Raw genomic sequence first — 20,713 nt, 5'->3', positions numbered from 1 at the left:
ATATTGTTTATAGAGCAGAGATGGAGCCGTGGATTGTGATGTTGAGATGGGTGTGAAAGTTTGTCGAAGTGCAGGTTATTACGATCATGCTCTGGCTTTAGCAGCAAAGCATAATCTTCATCAGCATCATCTGGCTATCCTTATTGATGACAAAAAAGATTTTGTAGCTGCACTAAGGTATGTCATGATAGAATGGTCTTTAAGGGTTCTTTGTTTCTAATTGTACATAATTATTCCAATTAAAGGAAAACTGCCCAGCTATAATATAGTAATAGAACATGTATTCTTATACAGGTAGGCCATCACCAATCCGGCAACTTTGGGACCGAGGGGTTGCCGGATTATCCATTTTTCTCGATTATCCATATATTACAGGTAGGCGTCGACTTACGACCAATATAGGGAACTGAGGCACGTCATAAGTCGAGAAAAGTGAAGTTTCCGTAGATTTATTATGGTGTCATGATACGACATCATCTAGGTTATATTTTATCAATATTTTCTTACTGTATATCATTATTCAATTTTCTGTTCAATAGGATATCATATGCCTGATATTTTATCAATATTTTCTTACTCTATATCATTATTCAATTATCTGTTCAATAGGATATCATATGCTCTATTAAAGCATTTTTGTATTTTATTTTTCAATTTTGAAAGAATTTTAAATATCAAGACTTACTATTTTGTTTACCTTTTGTTATGATCAGCTGATCGGAAGGTCTCGCTACCGTATCGAAAGATTGCGCACATACGAGTAGCGTATTTTACATATAATTTCTTAATTCATTTGAAATATCCTCATGATGAATATTCCATCAGCACCAGTATGTTATAGGATATCACAGTTTTCATACACTTCGTTTGTAGCCATTATTGTTAGTTATCATCCGACCACCTTCTCACTCTTTTTGTGTGCTAGTGTGTGTGATGATGTGTGTGGGGGCGAGTACGGGTAGTTCATTTTTAAAGCTTGATACAGTGTTTAATTTTTTATTTATTATTAAGCCTTCATATTTCAGTAGGCATTATTGTGGTTTATTAAAGCATGTGTATACAACACTCGCCTGCTACGGACACGGATTGTCAACCCTTGGCCAGCTCTTCATCTGCTCACTGATCACCAGGACAAAACCAGTCATCTTCTCATCTCTCCAAATGAACCCCTTCAGGATGTCATTTACAACGCTTCCATGGTCTCCATAAATCAAGAGATCGCAGGTTATCATGTTCTCAACGCTCTTCTTCAAGAAGGCGTTCTTCCTTGTGAGCTAAAAGCTCACGATCATGAGGTAAGTGCTCACATTCATGAGCTAAGCGCTCACATTCATGAGCTAAGCGTTCACATTCATGAGCTAACCACTCACGATCAGGAGAACGACGCTCCTGAACACGAGTGAGACGCTCACAATCATGAGCAGGATGCTCACGATTGCGAACATGACATTCACGATCATGATTGAAACGAGCCTCATCACAAGGATGACATAGGTGTTCGTGCTCCTGGTCGACGCGACACTCTCCAACCCGGTGATCTCCTGCTGTTCCTCCTTCCAGATGAACCATGCTGGAACAACGATCTCTCCTTTGTCTATCCCCTGCTCCTTTTACAGCTTGGGGTACCCTAGCTATGCGTTTGCTTACGTGACACCTTCCTACGCGTTGCCTGAAGACGCAATGCTCGCCAACACAACGCGTTGCCCAAATGCTGAGGCTTCCTCCACCACCTCCGATGAGTAATTGTAATCCTATAGCGCTGCAGAGGCCCCTGAGGCTCTCCAGTCCTCGCTCACCATCAATCGCTCGTGAAACTTATACATCTGCTTATGAATCGCCTACGTTCATTCGTGAATTGGCCAATTTCACGCATGTTTTACTCATTTCAGTCCCGATTTCATGAGAGATCGCGAGCCCAGGATCTCAGGATGCGGCCTCCACAGCCGCTACATCTAGCAGTAGACCCATTCCATCCCCGTAAGTGTTTAAAGAACCCCCCAAACAATTTCGCGGGCGTTCCAATCTTTTCCGACCGTCCGCTATGGACTACTAAGGAAGACTTCATGATGCCTGAAAGGTTATCTTCTTGAGCTGACTAGGCTCCAAACCCCTGTTCTACTAAGAGACGTACTCCTCTCACATGTCTCCTGAGACCCCCAAACCTTCCGTCATGGTATGACACCTTGGTGGCTAACTTGCAGAAGTCCCTCATTGGCTCGTATTTTCCAGCTCATGCCAAACAGGCACGGATCTGAACCACTCCCAAGATTCCATTAGTTAGGTTGGTGTCTCTTTCATCCTCCTTCGCAGACCCTTCTGACCCCAGGAGGAAACCTGCTTGGCTGGTCAGCCTGAAAACCCTCCGGTTTACCTGTCTACCCCACCTAGACATAGTGATGAGGAGAGGATTGATCGCGAGTGAACATCAAATGTTGGTCAACCTCCTTTTACCCCTGTACTTTTGGGAGATAGGATGACGAGACAGAAGAAGCTGATGTTATGTGGTACCCCACCTCACGCGGAACGACTCCAATCTTGAGGGAGTAGAGACATAGGGTCACCCCAAGAGATCTCCCCTCATCCTTTCAGGACTTAACCTGTGGAAATCATTGTTTCAAGATGAGCAATCTCCTAACTCGGAGTCTCATGCTTCAGCGGAACCACAAGTTCCTCCCATACCATACATTCTGGAATAGCATTTTCATCCCACAAAGTGGAGGGAGACTCGCAGGTGTGAGACAGATCGGAGTTCCCTGAAGTGGGACATTCCCAAAAACCCACTCATGTTGATGACTTTGACGTACCCCAGTCTTCTATGGGTAAGAGCTTGGAGGTTCCACTCCAAAGCTGAGCATAGTCGGAACATGCCTTCTGGCAAGTCCATGCTTGTATGAGATCCATTAACAGGCTGTCAGATCCTGATACAACTCCTCAGGAAGGCAAGGACATGGTCCATGACCGACTGTTTGGTACCCAGAGACCCCCTAAGACCAGCGCAGTCTTGCCCTGGTTCAAGGGACTGACAGCGGCCAGAAGGAAAGCTATCTCAGGTAGTAGGCACATCTAGTTCGCTGAGGGCAAGCTCCTCATCCAGGATGCTCCCACTTCCTTTCATCTTGGCAAGGAAGTATTACGAGATCGAGAACGAGCTCCTCCCAGCCCTGACCTAGACCCCTCTGTAGAATCTCTTCCTAGGGGTCTCTCTGTGCAGAGACTTTTGATTCTGAGAGCTTCCCTTTTGGCAACTGAGCTCCTCAACATACAAAAAGGTGCGAAGTATGCCATGCAGGCTATTTCGTTGCTTGACCTATGGCTGGGGTCGTTAGGGTACATTGTAAGATCTGAGAGTTTATCCAAGGAGTCTACAAGGCAGTGTCTGTAGTCTTTCCTCTTGTCTGGTACACGAACCATGGAATTCCTTTCCTACCAGGTGGTCAACTTGTCGGCAAATGCTATTCTGAAGAGAAGAGCTACTGTGATAGGGAGATTCCACAGGCAGGTGCTGAAAGTGGAAGTGATGCGCATGAGGAACTCGACCCTCGTGGAATCTACTCTCTTCGACCCAGAGGAAGTAGAGAGGACAGTTGATAGGTGGAGAAAATCTTCCAAGGATTCTCTCCTCCATAGGACCATGACATCTCAGCCCTATGGGAGGGCTCTTCAACCTCCCAGAGATCAGCCCCATTCATCAAGTCCCTCAACATCTAGGTGTTCTGGACCTACCAAGAGGGTGTTTAAGCGACTCTGTCCAGCTAAAGACCAGAAGGGTCCCAAACCCTTCATGGGAAAGTAAGATGGTAGAGGGGTAGGCCGAGGTGGTCGCTCCTATCAGGAGGTGCAATCCTCTCATAAGTCCACCGGTGGGGGAATGCCTGCGACGCCTCTGGGAGAGGTGGCAGCTCCATGGGGCAGATCCCTGGATGATCGCAGTAATCGGCATTGGGTATCCCGTCCCGTTCACACAATCTCTTCCTCCACTGACTCGTGATCTGATTCTATTGAGCTCTTATACGAAGGGATCCATAAAGGAGCTTGCCCTCCGGGCTGAAGTTCAGACCATGCTGCAGAAGGGCACTCTCCTCTCCAAGAGGCACTTGATGGGTCCCCAGCCTTCTTGCAGTCGACTCTTTCTTGTGAAAAAGGCGTTTGGAGGCTGGAGACAAGTAGTCGATCTCTTGTCCCTGAACAAGTTTGTTCTACAAACTCCGTTCAGGGGATGGAGATAGCAGACACAGTAATTCAAGCAGTAAGTCCCATGGACTTCATGTGCATACTGGATCTCCAAGGTGCATACTTCCAGATCCCAATCCATCCGTCTTTAAGGAAGTACGTATCTCGGATTCATTCTCAAGAAGAGACGTTACCAATTCAAAGTCCTCTGTTTTGTCTTGCAACAACTCCCCAGGTATTCACGAAGGTGTTAGCCCTAGTGACCTCTTGGGCTTAGAAGAACAGCATTCATCTCTTAATACCTCAACGATGGGCTGATTCTAGCAGACTCGGGTATGACCCTTATTCATCACTGAGACATGTTTTTGAGTTTGGTCAAGATCTGGGGATCATGATAAATCTCATGAAGTCATCACTTCTCTCCTCTCAGAGACTGGTTTATCTCTGTATGACTGTAGACACCAACCTCCAAAAAGTCTTTCCATCAGACAACAGAGTACACAGGCTGAGAGAAGTGGCAAAACCCTTCCTCAGAGGGGAAGTTCTTCCAGCCTGGTAGTGGATGTGCCTCTTGTTCCTAACGGCCGCCTCAGGACACAATCACTTCAATGGCAGCTAAAGTCCATATGGAACCAGCACTCTAGCTTCCTGGACAACTTAGTCTCTATAGGACAGGATCAAGTAATGGATCTTCAGTAGTGGGTGGCAGAGGAGAACCTACCCAAAGGACTAGACCTTCTCGTCTCCCCTCCGGACTTGATGCTCTACACATCATCAAAAGAAGTATGGGGGACTACGTGCTGTAACACACAGTTTCAGGCCTTTGGTTCAAGTCCAAAAGGTACCAGCACCTAAATTTCCTAGAGATGAGAGCAGTCTTCCTAGCTCTTCAGCAATTCCAACTGTTGCTGGTGGTTCACTCAATAGTGCTGATAAGTGGCAACACTACGGTGGTGGCTTACATAAACAAACAAGGCTGTACCTTTTCTCAGCCCCTATGCCTTCTAGCAGTAGAGATGCTACGATAGACAGAAGAACATTCGGTGACCAGATCAGCTCGCTTCATTCCCGGCAAGGGGAATGTGGTTGCAGACAACTTGAGCAGGGTGACTCGGATAGTGGGCTCTGAATGGTCTTTGAATCCTCTTATAACCAACAAAGTCATGATTTTGTGCGGTTCCTGGATTGTAGACCTATTTGCGACATCCCTGAACTTCAGGCTCCTGCTATACTGTTATCTAGTCCCGGACCCTCAAGCTCTATGGCAGGATGCATTCCAACAATGATGGGCCAACTTTGACGTGTATGCTTTCCCACCATTCTGTCTGATGAGAATGGTGCTCAACAAGACCATAGCATCCAACAACCTACTGATTACACTCATAGCCCCACTATGGCATCATGCAGAATGATTTCCAGACCTTCTGCAACTTCTGATAGATCTTCCGAGAGAAGTACCTCCATGACAAGACCTACTCACAGTCACACGTGAACATCTTCCACAAGACCGTCCCATCTCTACGGCGCTTTAAACCTGGAGACTATTTAGCATCTCTCTCAGAGAGGCTTTTTGCAACAAGTTGCGAGAAGAATGGCTGAACACTTGTAAAGATCTTCAGCCTCGGTTTACCAGGCAAAGTGGACAGTCTTCTATGGTTGGTGTCGTGGAAGGGGTATCTCTCCCCTCGTTGCCACTATTCCAGTAATAGCAGTGTTTCTTTTATACCTTCAGGAGGAAAAACTCCTCTCAGTCTCGGCAGTGAAAGGCTATTGCTCAGCCTTAAGCTTTGCCTTTTGACAGAAAGGAGCAGACCTTTCCTCTTTGTTGGAGCTTAATCACTTCATGTGAAGTCATGAGATCACTTGCCCCCCAGTCAGAATGTGGTTTGCATCTGTGATCCTTAAAGGGCCAACCTTACGAACTATTGCGCCATGTAACAGACTGTAATCTCGCTTTGAAGAGGGCATTCCTGCTCTCTTTAGCGTACGTAAAGAGAGTTATAAACTTCATGGTCTCTCATACGACATCCCCCATTCAAGGGTATGGGGGAGGTGACATTTGGCTTCGACCCTGAGTTTATTGCAGACTCAAAATTTGTGGATACTGGACCCTAGATTTGGGCCCTTTCAGCTTAAGAGTATGTTCTGTAACCATGACCCAGATCAACTGTTACTATACCTAGTGAGGAGTTTAAAATATTATCTTAAACACACTGCAGCAACTCGTCCCCGACTGACAGCCCTGTTTGTCAGCACAGGTAGAATTAAAAGGAGGGTCACCAAGAGCACCATCTCATTCAGGAGTTGTAAAGTCATTGACTGCTCTAAATTCTGACACTCCTCCATTTTAACAACCTAGAGCTCACGATGTCGGGCATCAGTACATCCCTGGCATTTAAATGCAACTTTTCTGTGTTGCAACTGTTACTAGCGGGCTTGAGGAAGCGTCAGATGACCTTCACCACCCACTACTTGCAAGACGTGACCCATTGGAGACTCAATATGTTTGTTATCAGTTCTGTGGTGGCTGCACAACAAGTGGTTTAAAAATAACTCAGGCTCCTTCTTGGGTAAGTAGCAGATGGTTGAGGGCATTGGTTACCCAGGTTAAGTCTGGGATGAATGAATAAGAATGACTGGCTCTTTTCTTTTCTTCATATTCCCCTCTCTTTGGGAACAGTGCCATGGATCCCTCTGCAAGATGGCCTCATTCCTCATTGTGTAACGTAGTATAATTTGTTGTTTATACTTGTGCACATCCCAAATGCTTCCTGTGAGGCAAGTATTGGGAAATGTCTGTACTGTATACAATATGTACCGTATTTCCTATTTTCAGGAAAAATCACCCTGCATCTTAACACTCAGGAAAAAGTTGTATAGGGGAGTTTGACACCCTTCAAACACCAAACTATTGACATACAAGCACTCAAACTCATGTGAGATAGAATATAAGCCTTCAATTATCGTTCATATGTAGTAAATTCATTTATTTTTATATTGCACTTCATTTAATAAAGTACAGTAGCAAGTTATTTGTTTGTTTTTGGTACTCAGCAGATGACTCGCCAACCCCCTTCTACAAGCAAACATGCCAACTAGTGGTCTCGTAGCAGACGACGCTACGACATATTAGTTTTTTATGTAGTATATATCTATTTTCTCATATTTTGTTGATATTTTGTAATAAAGAAATATATTGATAATGACTTTGTTGCCTGAGTTCCAAAATAATACAAAAGAACTGTTGCTGAATACAACCGTGGAAAAAACTTCAAATCAGTCAATCAATCTCTGTTAGTTGAGTGCAGTATTACCAAGTTAGCAGAAAAGTAACTAGACCTAGTATCACATAAACAGTAGCAAAAATATTCCAACTAAAAGAATTTCTGGATTTGTGTAATCAATAATTACATTTTGTGTGAAAATTTATAGGCTGTTTGAGGGATTTTGGAAATATTACTAGAATTTTACCTTATATGAGGAATTTTGGAAATATTACTAGAATTTTACCTTACCAAAATTTTGTGAAAACCTTTGGCAACACTGCTTTCATGTAAACAAGACTTGAAACAACAAACGCTATGACTATTTTAGTGTTTTCTTATTTGAATATGTAATAAAATGGGGATAATCAGCATAAAGCTAATTAATATTAAGTTAAACATTTCATAATACGCCCAAAATAAGAAAAGTTACTGTGCTAGACAATAATCAGAGTCGCTGACTAGGGATTTTTCAATATCAAACTTACCCGATGATCATATAGCTGCATCCCTGCTGCCCGACAGAAAAAACCTACGGGCGGAATACGCCAGCGATCGCTATACAGGTGGGGGTGTACATCAACAGTGCCATCTGTCAAGTAGGTACTCAAGTACTCAATGTCAACAAAGAACCAATTTTCCCTCTGTCGTGCCACAGGCAAGACCTACTAAATACGCCGTCCCTAACTGGATTTGTTTTCACAACGATTTGGTGAAGTACACTATTCCAGTTTTGAGCTTTCGCTATGCAGGGGTTTTATCTTCATTTCAAAACTTGAACTCGTTTTGGATAGATTTAATTATGGTGACGAAGAGAGTATGGACTCTCTTTCACTTTTAAATGGCCGACCCTTCCCTTAGACGGAAGTGTTGGTGACGAAGAGAGTATGGACTCTCTTTCACTTTTAAATGGCCGACCCTTCCCTTAGACGGAAGTGTGTTTAGGTTTTTGGTAATTTTGCTTAACAAGTTATAGATCTTTTTATTTTATATCTCTCCGCCTTTATAGGCCTCTTCGATTAACTTTCCATTTATTATAAACTTATAAAAATTAATTTTTATGTTTGTTTATTTGCGACCTTTCCTAATAGTAGGCGGTCCTTACTTGGAACCGAAGTTAATTAACATTGAGCCCATCATATCGTATTTACCTTTTAAGAATTTAATACTTTTTTAATTTTAATGTTTTATGAAAGAATTTCTTTGATAGTCTCGTACTGTTTTCAAAGATGAACTAACGTTTAGTTTAGTCTCCGCAGTTGTTGACGTTCAGAACGTTCGACATGCGCTCTATCGTTACGATAGAGAGAGAGTATTTCACGGTTTCACGTTGCAGTAAGAGTAAACCGATTCTAGCGTTTCGTTCATTCTTTCTTAGCTTAAATGGTTTAAATTCTAAATAAAGGAACTTTTTATTTGGGAAACCTTTCAGTTTTTTCCTTTAGCAAATAATATGTTTTAACGATATATAATTGGGCTCTTCTCTCAGGTTCTAAGTCAAGAGAGAAGAGAGAGAGAGAGAGATAGAGACGGAGGGAGAGAGAGGAGAATAAACGTTTCGTTCAAGCGGGTAACGTTGTTCTCGTTTTTTACTCTTCTCCCTAGTCGCTGTAGGGGAAGAAGGTAAAACGTTTCTAGAGTTTTATTCTTGTTCCCAGGCTTTATGCGGTGAGAGATTTTAAACGTAGTTTATTTGATCTAGTGTTTAGTCTCTTTTCCAGCCACTGAATTCTTTATCTTTAATTATGTTTTTCTGTTGCATTGTAAAACTGTTTTCGCAATTACTACCTTTTAATGAAGGATAGGATTGCGTGTTTCAGGTAGAAATCAGTTAAAGTTTCGATTTCAGTGAAATAAGTGCAAACAGAAAATCAAAAGTGATAAAGTGATATGCGCAAAGTGTTACAGTGTTGCGTTCGAGGGTTCGTCTGTTCGTGCCAGTTGTTCACCTAGTCCGGGACCTCTTACAAGCTCCCAAGCCCAGGGGAGAAGTAATGTCGAACGACTTATGGGTTCCACAGGCCTTGATCGACGAACAGACGTTTCCCTCCGTGGTTTCGGGTGTATCTACACACGTTGCCGACGTGATCGCCCCACCCACACAAAGACGAGAGAGCCCATTTATTCCTCGTCTGCGGAAGAGGTTTCTCGTAGAAACCATGGACCAAATCTTGCAGCTTTTTAAGTGCAAGTCGGTCCCTTCCGCGCAAGTCCAACGGCCTAGGTGTAGCCACTGGGTCAGTTCGCACTCGCTGCAGTCATCCGACGACTGCACACCTCCCAAGAGAGGCAAGGTGGTACCGCAACAGGCAGTAACTCCGTCTGTTGCCGCACCAGCTGTTTTAGACCCTCAGTCACAACGGACAGTAGCTCCGTTTGTTGCCGTCTTTTGTAGACCCTAGTGGTCTTTACTGCAGTCTATGCAGACTCAGTTAGCTGCGGTTATGCAGGAGTTTCGTGCGGAGAAGGTTTACACTGCTCTCGTTAGCCTACAACCTGCCACGGTTGTGCGCCCAGCTCACGCTGAGGCTGCCTGCTCCCACACTCCGGCTGCGGAGAGCTCCACCTCCGATGCGCGATCAACCCTGCCAGACGCATGTTAACGTTAGCCGACGTGCGGCTCCCTCCGTTTACATGCGTGAGCTACCGCATCAGCAGTGGGAAGGTGGAGTCAAGCTGCCGTGTTTTGACGCGATGCGTTAGTTTCCGCAACCCACGGCAGTCCCCACCACGCACCACCACTCCGCTTTGGTTGTTGCCTGCTCCCACACTCCGACTGCGGAGAAGGTTGACGATGCACCCGTTGGCCTACAGCCTGCCACGGTTGTGCGCCCAGCATGGCTGCCTGCTCTCACACTCTTGTTGTGAGAGCTCCTCCACCCATGCGCAGTCGACCCTGCCAGACGCATGCTGACTCCCACAGACACACGGAGCACTCCGTTGCCGTGCGTGAGCTACCACAAGCTGCCGTGTTTTGACACGGTGTGTCAGCCTCCGCAACCCACTGTGGTTACCGCCACTCGCCCGCAGCGGACTAGTCAGTCAGGAGTTGAGGCTTCCCCACACAGCTTTGGTTGTTGCCAGCTCACAGACTGTCAAGCAGTTACAGAACGTTGCCTTCTGGTCTGCTGCTTATGCACCAGTGAAACCCTCACTGAGATAACCTAGCTTTTCTCGGACATGGTTCCTGTAGATGAGAAAGTGCTGTTCTCCCTCCTTCTGATATTCCCTTGAGGACTCTGTCATTTGGAGAGGAGCCTTAAGCTGCTTAGCCTCCTATGGACTTTAATTAAAGCATAACATGCTTCCAGGGATGGTAAATGGTTCCGCTTCAGTCGCTAACCCCGTCTGTTGCCACACCTGCTCCCATAGACCCTAATGGGCTTTGTTGCAAGACATGCAGTCCAAGCTTAGTCCTTGATAGAGGATTTTTTACGGAGAAGAACCTTCTAGCCAACAACCTTCCTACCGGTTGGTTGTACGCCCTGTTGACGCTGAGGTATCCTACTCACGTCCGCCAGTTGAGATGGTTCCTCCACCGGTGCGACCCAGTGTGAGTTGCCAGTCGCACGTTGACGTTAAGCGACTCTCGGAGGTGGTTGTGGACGTTCAGTGTGTCACTAGGAAGACGTTCAACAACCAGCAGAGGTGACTTGTTGTGACGCAGTGCGGCAACCTCAGCAACCCGGTAGGGTGTTGACTGCACAACCCAGACAGTCTAGACAGTTTCGGGTTGTCGCTGTACTTCCTCGCGTCCCCATGGTTGACAGTTCACAGACTGTGCAGCAGTACCATGATCTTGTGTCCGGCTCCGTCACGCATCCACCAGTGCGACCGGATTCAGTGAGTCAGATGTTGCCCACTCCGTTGCCGTTTCCTCATCAGTTTCGGATGAGGAACCCTCTGATGAGGACATGGCTGAACAAGACGATCAACCCCCAGCCCTGCTATCCATCCAGAAGATGCTGAAGAAGGAACACGGCCCTGTCAGGCTGTGGATGAGTCTGGTTAGGACACTGTCATCCGTGGTTCAATTGGTGTCACTTGGAAGACTACACCTCCGTCCTCTTCGGTATCATCTAGCTCTTCACTGGAAAAGGACAAGACGCTAGAAGCGGTCTCGATCCCGGTTTCCGGAAAGATAAGTCTGGTCTGACTTGATGAAAGGACTTTATCAACCTTTGAAAGGGTCTTCCCCTGACTGTTCAGACTCCCAACCACGTTCTCTTCTCAGACGCATCGGACGTAGGCTGGGGTGCGACCTTAGGCGGTAGGGAATGCTCGGGATTATGGAACTCGAGTCAAAGGACAATGCATTTCAACTGCAAGAAGCTTCTGGCAGTACGTCTGACCTGGAAAAGCTTCAGGTCTCTCCTTCAAGGCAAAGTGGTGGAGGTGAACACGGTCAACTCCCTGCTTTGATGTACATCTCCTAGCAAGGAGGGACCTACTCTCTGACATGGTACGAGTTCGCAAGTGACCTCCTCTCCTGTTCAACAGGTCTAGACTTTTCACTAGTAACGAGTTTCATCCAAGGCAACTTGAATGTCTTAGCAGATTGTCTCAGTAGGAAGGGACAATAATTCCAACATATTGGACCCTCCACAAGGATGTATGCAAGAGACTTTGGGTCACCTGGGGCCAGCCAACCATAGATCTCTTCGCAACCTCGATGTCCAAGAGGCTCTCAATACTTTGCTCACCTATCCCGGACCCAGCAGTAGTTCTTATAGATGCCTTTCTACTAGATTGGTCTCATCTAGATCTATATGCATTCCCTCCGTTCTAGATTGTCAACAAGGTACTGCAGAAGTTCGCCTCTCACGAAGGGACAAAGTTGACGCTAGTTGCTTCCCTCTGGCCCGCGAGAGAATAACTTACCGAGGTACTTCGATGGCTAGTAGACGTTCCCAGAACACTTCCCCTAAGGGTGGACCTGCTACGTCTGCCACGCGTAAAGAAGGTACTCCAAGGCCTCCACGCTCTTCGTCTGACTGCCTTCAGAATATCGAAAGACTCTCGAGAACTAGAGGTTTTTCGAAGGAGGCAACCAGAGCGATTGCTAGAGCAAGGAGAACATCCACCCTTAGAGTCTACCAATCGAAGTGGGAAATCTTCCGAAACTGGTGCAAGTCAGTATCCGTATCCTCGACCAGTACCTCTGTAACTCAAATAGCTGACTTCCTCTTATATCTGAGGAAAGAGCGATCTCTTTCAGCTCCCACTATCAAGGGTTACAGAAGCATGTTGGCATCAGTCTTCCGTCACAGAGGCTTAGATCTTTCCAACAATAAAGATCTACAGGACCTCCTTAAGTCTTTTGAGACCACGAAGGAGCGTCGTTTGGTTACACCTGGTTGGAATTTAGACGTGGTTCTAAGATTCCTTATGTCAGACAGGTTCGAACCACTTCAATCAGCCTCCCTGAAAGATCTCACCTTTAAGACTCTTTTCCTGATATGCTTAACCACAGCTAAAAGAGTCAGTGAGATTCATGCCTTCAGCAAGAACATCGGATTCTCATCCGAAACGGCTACATGTTCTACATCTTGGTTTTCTAGCCAAACACGAGCTGCCTTCTCGGCCTTGACCAATATCGTTCGATATTCCAAACTTTTCGTATGGTTGGAAATGAACTAGAAAGAGTATTATGTCCTGTAAGAGCTCTTAAGTTCTATTTTATAACCTTTACGAGGCCCGTCTGAAGCTTTATGGTGTTCAGTTAAGAATCCATCTTTGCCTATGTCAGAGAATTCTTTATCCTATTTTATCAGACTGTTAATACGAGAAGCTCATTCCCTTCTGAATGAGGAAGACCAAGCTTGGCTGAAAGTAAGGACACACGAAGTTAGAGCTGTCACAACTTCCGTGGCCTTTAAACAAAATAGATCTCTGCAAAATATATTCGACGCAACCTATTGGAAAAGCAAATCAGTGTTCGCGTCTTTTATCTTAAGAATGTCCAGTCTCTTTACGAGAACTGCTACACTCTGGGACCATTCGTAGCAACGAGTGCAGTAGTGGTGGGGGCTCCACCACTACAATTCCCTAATTCCAGAACCTTTTTAATCTTTCTCTTGAAATATTTTTGGGTTGTCCGGAAGGCTAAGAAGCCTTTCGCATCCTACTTGATTTGGCGGGTGGTCAAAATCATTTCTTGAGAAGCGCCTAGATTAGAGGTTTTGATGAGGACCTTTAGTATGGGTTGCAACCCTTCATACTTCAGCTCCTAGGAGTCGCTCAGCATCCTATGAGGATCGCGAGGCTCAGTAAGGAAGACGTACTTAAAAAGGCAGAGTAATTGTTCAAGTCGTCTTCCTTACCAGGTACTTATTTATTTTATGCTTGTTATTTTGAATAACTGCTAAAATGAAATACGGAATACTTAGCTCATAATGTCAACTTGTAATGCTGGTCTCTACCCACCCCCCTGGGTGTGAATCAGCTATATGATCATCGGGTAAGTTTGATATTGAAAAATGTTATTTTCCTTAGTAAAATAAATTTTTGAATATACTTACCCGATGATCATAAATTAAAGGACCCACCCTTCCTCCCCAATAGAGAACCAGTGGGACAGAGGAGAAAATTGGTTCTTTGTTGCCATCGAGTACTTGAGTACCTACTTGACAGATGGCGCTGTTGATGTACACCCCCACCTGTATAGCGATCGCTGGCGTATTCCGCCCGTAGGTTTTTTCTGTCGGGCAGCAGGGATGCAGCTATATGATCATCGGGTAAGTATATTCAAAAATTTATTTTACTAAGGAAAATAACATTTTTGCTAAGAAGTCTTTTAAATCCTCAATTTTTTTTTCAAAACTGCCTTGCTAGTTTAAGGGTGCATCATACCACTTGTAGCGTCTAATGACACGGGAAATACGGGTAATTAATATTCGTATTTTAAACTCGCAATATGCTTACCTAGACTTTCATATGCTATGTCTCACAACCACACAGGTTGCACAGGCCGCTATATGTACTTTTGTTTATGTGTCAAGGTTTTTCTTCTAGATACAGTGTAATACTGTACAGAGAAAATCAAGGTCAATGACCAAGCCAGTGGTTGGACTTCACCCTTAGGTTTGTTATTGAAGGAACAAATCACAAATACGATTGTTCCAACATCCGAAGTAAAATTCAATTGAATTTGTGTCTTGACACCCGAAGTCATGCTTCAACATCTAACGGAGACCATACGCGTAGAATTTTCTCGAAGCGTCGATCGTAGTTTCTTGTTTACGCCGATAGACGGCATCATGTCGGAGTGACGCCATTGAGCGTCGTGCCGGTCAGTTCTCTGTTCCTGTGCGCATCATGGGGTTGTCCTCTGTTTGGTCCGTTATTAACAGTGCTTATTATCTTCCTTTTCCCATGTTTCAATTTTGATTTTACGTATAATCATGGGTCCTAAGAAGCTTAGTTTCGATACAGGTATAATTAGTGGTGAGAGAAGGAAGAAGGCAATGCTGTCATTAGAATTGAAGCAAGAAATTATAGAAAAACACGAGCATGGTGTGCATGTGAGTGATCTGGCTAAACAATATGGCCGGAATATGTCTACAATCTCAACGATCATCAAGCAGAAGGAAGCCATTAAAGCTGTCAAACCATTGAAGGGGATCACCATTATTTCAAAACATCGCAGCCCTACCCTGTAAGAGATTGTTGGCAATACGATCACTGAAACGATCAGTTTTGAAAAGGCCAGCGCTATCTATTGTGATTTGAAGGCGGCGGGCTCTGGGGGTGACGAGGGGGAGAGTTTAACCGATCCTACAACGGAAGAATTCAAGGCGTCTCGAGGTTGGTTTGAGAAATTTAAGAGATGGACCGGGATTCATTCAGTTGTTCGGCACGGAGAGGGTTCAAGTTCGGACACCAAAGCTGCTAACAGTTTTGTTAAGAAGTTCGAAAAGATCATGGAGGATGAAGGCTACAGAGAGCAGCAAGTTTTCAATTGTGATGAAACTGGTCTGTTTTGGAAAAAAGATACCTAGTCGAACATACATCACCCCCCGAAGAGAAGAAAATGCCTGGACATAGCCTATGAAGGATCGGTTGACTCTTGCCCTATGTGCCAATGCCAGTGGGGACTGCAAAATCAAGCTGTTATTGGTTTATCATTCTGAAAATCCTAGGGCATATAAGGCACATAGAGTCAATAAGGACATGCTGCATGTTTTTTGGCGTGCTAATTCTAAGGCTTGGGTTACTAGGCATTTCTTTATTGAATGGGTAAACCAAGTTTTCAGCCCTGCTGTCAAGAAGTACCTTCAGGAGAGGAATTTCCCTTTAAAGTGCTTGCTTTGCTTGGATAAAGATCCCGCTCACCGCCTAGGACTCGAAGATGATATCATCGACCAGTTCAAGTTCATCAGAGTGCTGTATCTTTCACTGATCACCACCCCTATCCTCCAGCCCATGGACCAGCAAGTCTCTCTGATTTTAAGAAGCTCTACACCAAGCACTTATTTAAGCAGTACTTTTATGTCATGCAAAGCATCAACTTAACTTTGCATGAATTTTGGAGGAGCCATTTCAATATTGTCACTGCTTGATGATCATAGAACAGGCTTGGGAGAGAGTAACTCGACGGACACTGAATTCAGCTTGGAAGAAGCTTTGGCCTGATGCTGTTATTCCCAGAGATTTTGAAGGTTTTGGCCCTGAACCTGAACCTGTGCTTGCCATAGAGGAAGACGTAGAAGAGATTGCATCCCTTGGCACGTCCATGGGTCCGGGGGTCAATGAAGATGACATCAGTGAACTCGTCAAGGAGCATCATGAAGAGCTCACCACCAAGGAACTCAAGGAGCTGCATGCCATCTAGAATGATGACTTCCAAGCGCAGTTGAGGGAGTCGTAGGACATCGAGGAGGTAGAGCACATCTTAAGTTTGGCTGCAATAAAAGAGATGTTAGCACATCATCAACAAGTGGTAGACTTCATTGATAAGTATCACCCACAGAAACTTCAGGTTTGCCATGTAGTTTCGCAATTCGATGATGTCTGCTTAACCCATTTCAGAAAAATTCGGAAAAGCTGTACCAAGCAATTTTTTCTCGATAGTTTCTTTAGAAAATCTATGACGCAGTCTAGTGATCGTGATGAAGAGAAAGAAAGTGAAGCAAAGAAAACTAAGATTGAATTGAGTGAAAGTGATGAAAATTCAAAAAAAAAAAATAAAAATGCAAAAAAAAATATAAGATAAAAAAAAAAGAATAAATAAATAAGCCAAGTTAGGTTAAAGTTCACGTAGTGTAAGTTAGACTAAATTACAGTACATTATCGCAGTCACCATCTCTACCTCCTCGCCAACAGTCTGTCTCCTCCTGCGTAGCAAAGCCTACACTTGCGTTGTCCTGTCTCTAAGGTAAAGTGACAATGAACACCCCCTTTTTATTTATTATTTCTTTATAATTATTCTTTTTTTTTACATATCTCATATAATGCAATTGTATTATTGTTATGCGTGATTATGTATAGTATTTATTAAGAAGTTATCATAGGTTTTTGGGCTGTAAACAAATTATACAAATTATAGTGTATTCTTATGGGAATATTCGCTTCAACATACGATCGTTTTAACATACGATCCAGATCCCGGAACGAATTAAGATCGTATGTAGAGGTTCCACTGTAATATGTATTTTATCTAACTAATACAAACCTGTAGTTATTTATACAAATTTTCCCACCAAGACCTGTCCTCGGGTAAGTCCTACCTGCAATGCGGGGGCATAAAACAATTAGAATAGCGCCAACGTTATCCCTGCGTGTCGTAAGAGGCGACTAAAAGGGACGGGACGAGGGGGCTGGGAACCCCATCTCCTGAATTGAAATTCCTGTGAGACATCATCAAAGAGATGGAGCTGGGGGGAGAGTGACTGCTCCCCGCACTCTAGTTTTGGGGTGTTTGAATGTGCGTGGATGTAGTACGATAGAGAGTAAAAGATGTGAGATTGGAAGTATGTTTAGAAGTAGAAGGATGGATGTATTGGCCTTGTGTGAGACAAAGATGAAAGGAAAGGGTGAAGTGATGTTTGGTGAAATGTCTGGTAGAGTGTCTGGGATTGAAAGGGGAAGAGCGAGAGAGGGTGTGGCTTTATTGCTGAGTGAATGGATGACAGGTAAAGTAGTGGAATGGAAGGAGATATCATCTAGGTTAATGTGGGTAAGGGTTAGGTTGGGTAGGGAATGTTGGGCTTTTGTCAGTGCGTATGGGCCAGGTAGTGAGAAAAGTGAAGAAGAGCGGAATGAGTTTTGGAATGAATTAACTAGGTGTGTAGAAGGACTGGGTAGAAGGAATTATGTAGTTGTTATGGGTGACTTAAATGCTAGAGTGGGCGCTGGAGAGGTAGAAGGTGTCATTGGGAAGTATGGCGTACCAGGTGAAAATGAGAGTGGTGAGAGACTGGTAGATATGTGTGTTGAACAAGAGATGGTAATAAGTGCTAGCTTTTTTAAAAAGAAAGATAAAAATAAGTATACATGGGTAAGAGTGGCAAATGGAAGAGTAGTAGAAAGGGCATTAATGGATTATGTGTTGATAACTAAAAGAATGTTTGGAAGATTGAAAGACGTGCACGTGTTAAGGGGTATGGCTAACGGTATGTCTGATAATTTTTTGGTGGAAGGAAAATTAGTTGTAGCAAAAGAGTGGGGGAATAGAGTAGGTGGATGTAAAAGGGAGCTAGTGAGGGTTGAAGAGCTAATAAAACCGGGGGTAAAAAGTAAATATCAGGAAAGGTTGAAAATGGCATATGACGAGGTGAGAGTAAGAGAAACTGGTAAATTAGAGGAGGAGTGGAAGTTAGTAAAAGAAAATTTTGTTGGGATTGCGAGTGATGTATGTGGCAAGAAGGTTGTTGGAGGCAGCATGAGGAAGGGCAGTGAATGGTGGAATGAAGGAGTGAAGGTAAAAGTGGAAGAGAAAAAGAGGGCTTTTGAAGAATGGCTGCAGAGTAATAGTATAGAGAAGTATGAAAAATATAGAGAGAAAAAGGTGGAAGTAAAGCGCAAGGTACGTGAGGCAAAGAGGGCAGCTGACCTGAGGTGGGGTCAGGGACTGGGTCAGTCATATGAAGAGAATAAGAAGAAGTTTTGGAAAGAAGTGAAGAGAGTAAGGAAGGCCGGCGCAAGAATTGAAGAGACAGTGAAAGATGGAAATGGGAGGTTGTTAAAAGGAGAGGAGGCAAGGAAAAGGTGGGCGGAATATTTTGAAAGTTTGCTGAATGTTGAGGATGATAGGGAGGCAGATATAATTGCTGTTCCAGGTGTTGAGGTGCCAGTGATGGGAGATGAGAATGAGAGAGAGATTACAATAGAGGAAGTGATGAGAGCACTAGATGAAATGAGAGTAGGAAAAGCATTTGGTATGGATGGTGTGAAAGCTGAGATGTTGAAGGAAGGGGGTGTGACTGTACTTGAATGGTTGGTGAGATTGTTTAATGTGTGTTTTGTGTTGTCAATGGTACCAGTAGATTGGGTCTGTGCATGTATTGTACCACTATATAAGGGTAAGGGAGATGTACATGAGTGTTGTAATTCAAGAGGTATTAGTTTGTTGAGTGTAGTTGGAAAAGTGTATGGTAGAGTACTGATTAATAGGATTAAGGATAAAACAGAGAATGTAATCTTGGAAGTACAGGGTGGTTTTAGAAGAGGTAGGGGTTGTATGAATCAGATTTTTACAGTTAGGCAGATATGCGAGAAATATTTAGCAAAAGGTAAGGAGGTGTATGTTGCGTTTATGGATCTGGAGAAAGCATATGATAGAGTTGATAGGGAAGCAATGTGGAATGTGATGAGGTTATATGGAGTTGGTGGAAGGTTGTTGCAAGCAGTGAAAAGTTTCTACAAAGGTAGTAAAGCATGTGTTAGAATAGGAAATGAAGTGAGCGATTGGTTTCCGGTGAGAGTGGGGCTGAGACAGGGATGTGTGATGTCGCCGTGGTTGTTTAACTTGTATGTTGATGGAGTGGTGAGAGAGGTGAATGCTCGAGTGCTTGGACGAGGATTAAAACTGGTAGGCGAGAATGATCATGAATGGGAGGTAAATCAGTTGTTGTTTGCGGATGATACTGTACTGGTAGCAGACACAGAAAAGAAGCTTGACCGACTAGTGACAGAATTTGGAAGGGTGTGTGAGAGAAGGAAGTTGAGAGTTAATGTGGGTAAGAGTAAGGTTATGAGATGTATGAGAAGGGAAGGTGGTGCAAGGTTGAATGTCATGTTGAATGGAGAGTTACTTGAGGAGGTGGATCAGTTTAAGTACTTGGGGTCTGTTGTTGCAGCAAATGGTGGAGTGGAAGCAGATGTACGTCAGAGAGTGAATGAAGGTTGCAAAGTGTTGGGGGCAGTTAAGGGAGTAGTAAAAAATAGAGGGTTGGGCATGAATGTAAAGAGAGTTCTATATGAGAAAGTGATTGTACCAACTGTGATGTATGGATCGGAGTTGTGGGGAATGAAAGTGATGGAGAGACAGAAATTGAATGTGTTTGAGATGAAGTGTCTGAGGAGTATGGCTGGTGTATCTCGAGTTGATAGGGTTAGGAACGAAGTGGTGAGGGTGAGAACGGGTGTAAGAAATGAGTTAGCGGCTAGAGTGGATATGAATGTGTTGAGGTGGTTTGGCCATGTTGAGAGAATGGAAAATGGCTGTCTGCTAAAGAAGGTGATGAATGCAAGAGTTGATGGGAGAAGTACAAGAGGAAGGCCAAGGTTTGGGTGGATGGATGGTGTGAAGAAAGCTCTGGGTGATAGGAGGATAGATGTGAGAGAGGCAAGAGAGCGTGCTAGAAATAGGAATGAATGGCGAGCGATTGTGACGCAGTTCCGGTAGGCCCTGCTGCTTCCTCCGGTGCCTTAGATGACCGCGGAGGTAGCAGCAGTAGGGGTCTCAGCAGTATGAAGCTTCATCTGTGGTGGAAATGTGGGAGGTTGGGCTGTGGCACCCTAGCAGTACCAGCTGAACTCGGCTGAGTCTTTGGTTAGGCTGGAGGAACGTAGAGAGTAGAGGTCCCCTTTTTTGTTTTGTTTCTTGTTGATGTCGGCTACCCCCCAAAATTGGGGGAAGTGCCTTTGGTATATGTATATGTATGTATGCAATGCAAAAGTGACGTATTTCACTGATAAGCCCTCTTAATGAGAGAATTCCTTGATGAAGTCATTAAGCTTCAGCACGGCATTTCATTCCCTTGCTGAAACTTGGTGACGGGCAAGAGGGCTCTCGAACTTGGGGAAAATGCTCCCCCAGTTCGAATCTAAATTTCTCT

General features: G+C 44.3%; 1 protein-coding gene across 4 annotated transcripts in view; it reads left to right on the top strand.

The window, feature by feature from the left end:
* The window catches only part of Vps11 (vacuolar protein sorting 11), a 439,706-nt gene that overhangs the window by 263,463 nt on the left and 155,530 nt on the right, over window positions 1-20,713 (top strand). For all 4 annotated transcript variants that reach the window (XR_011044479.1, XM_068373757.1, XM_068373758.1 and 1 more), the window contains exon 11: window positions 14-177. Coding sequence is in view for 3 of the 4 variants with exons in the window: in XM_068373757.1 (XP_068229858.1) it covers window positions 14-177 (164 nt within the window). In the remaining variant the exon portion in view is untranslated. The remainder of the gene's footprint in view (window positions 1-13; window positions 178-20,713) is intronic.

The sequence above is a fragment of the Palaemon carinicauda genome, chromosome 5 (assembly GCF_036898095.1).
Source record: "Palaemon carinicauda isolate YSFRI2023 chromosome 5, ASM3689809v2, whole genome shotgun sequence".
Classification (NCBI taxonomy): domain Eukaryota; kingdom Metazoa; phylum Arthropoda; class Malacostraca; order Decapoda; family Palaemonidae; genus Palaemon; species Palaemon carinicauda.
This window is presented reverse-complemented; position numbering and strand designations above follow the sequence as displayed.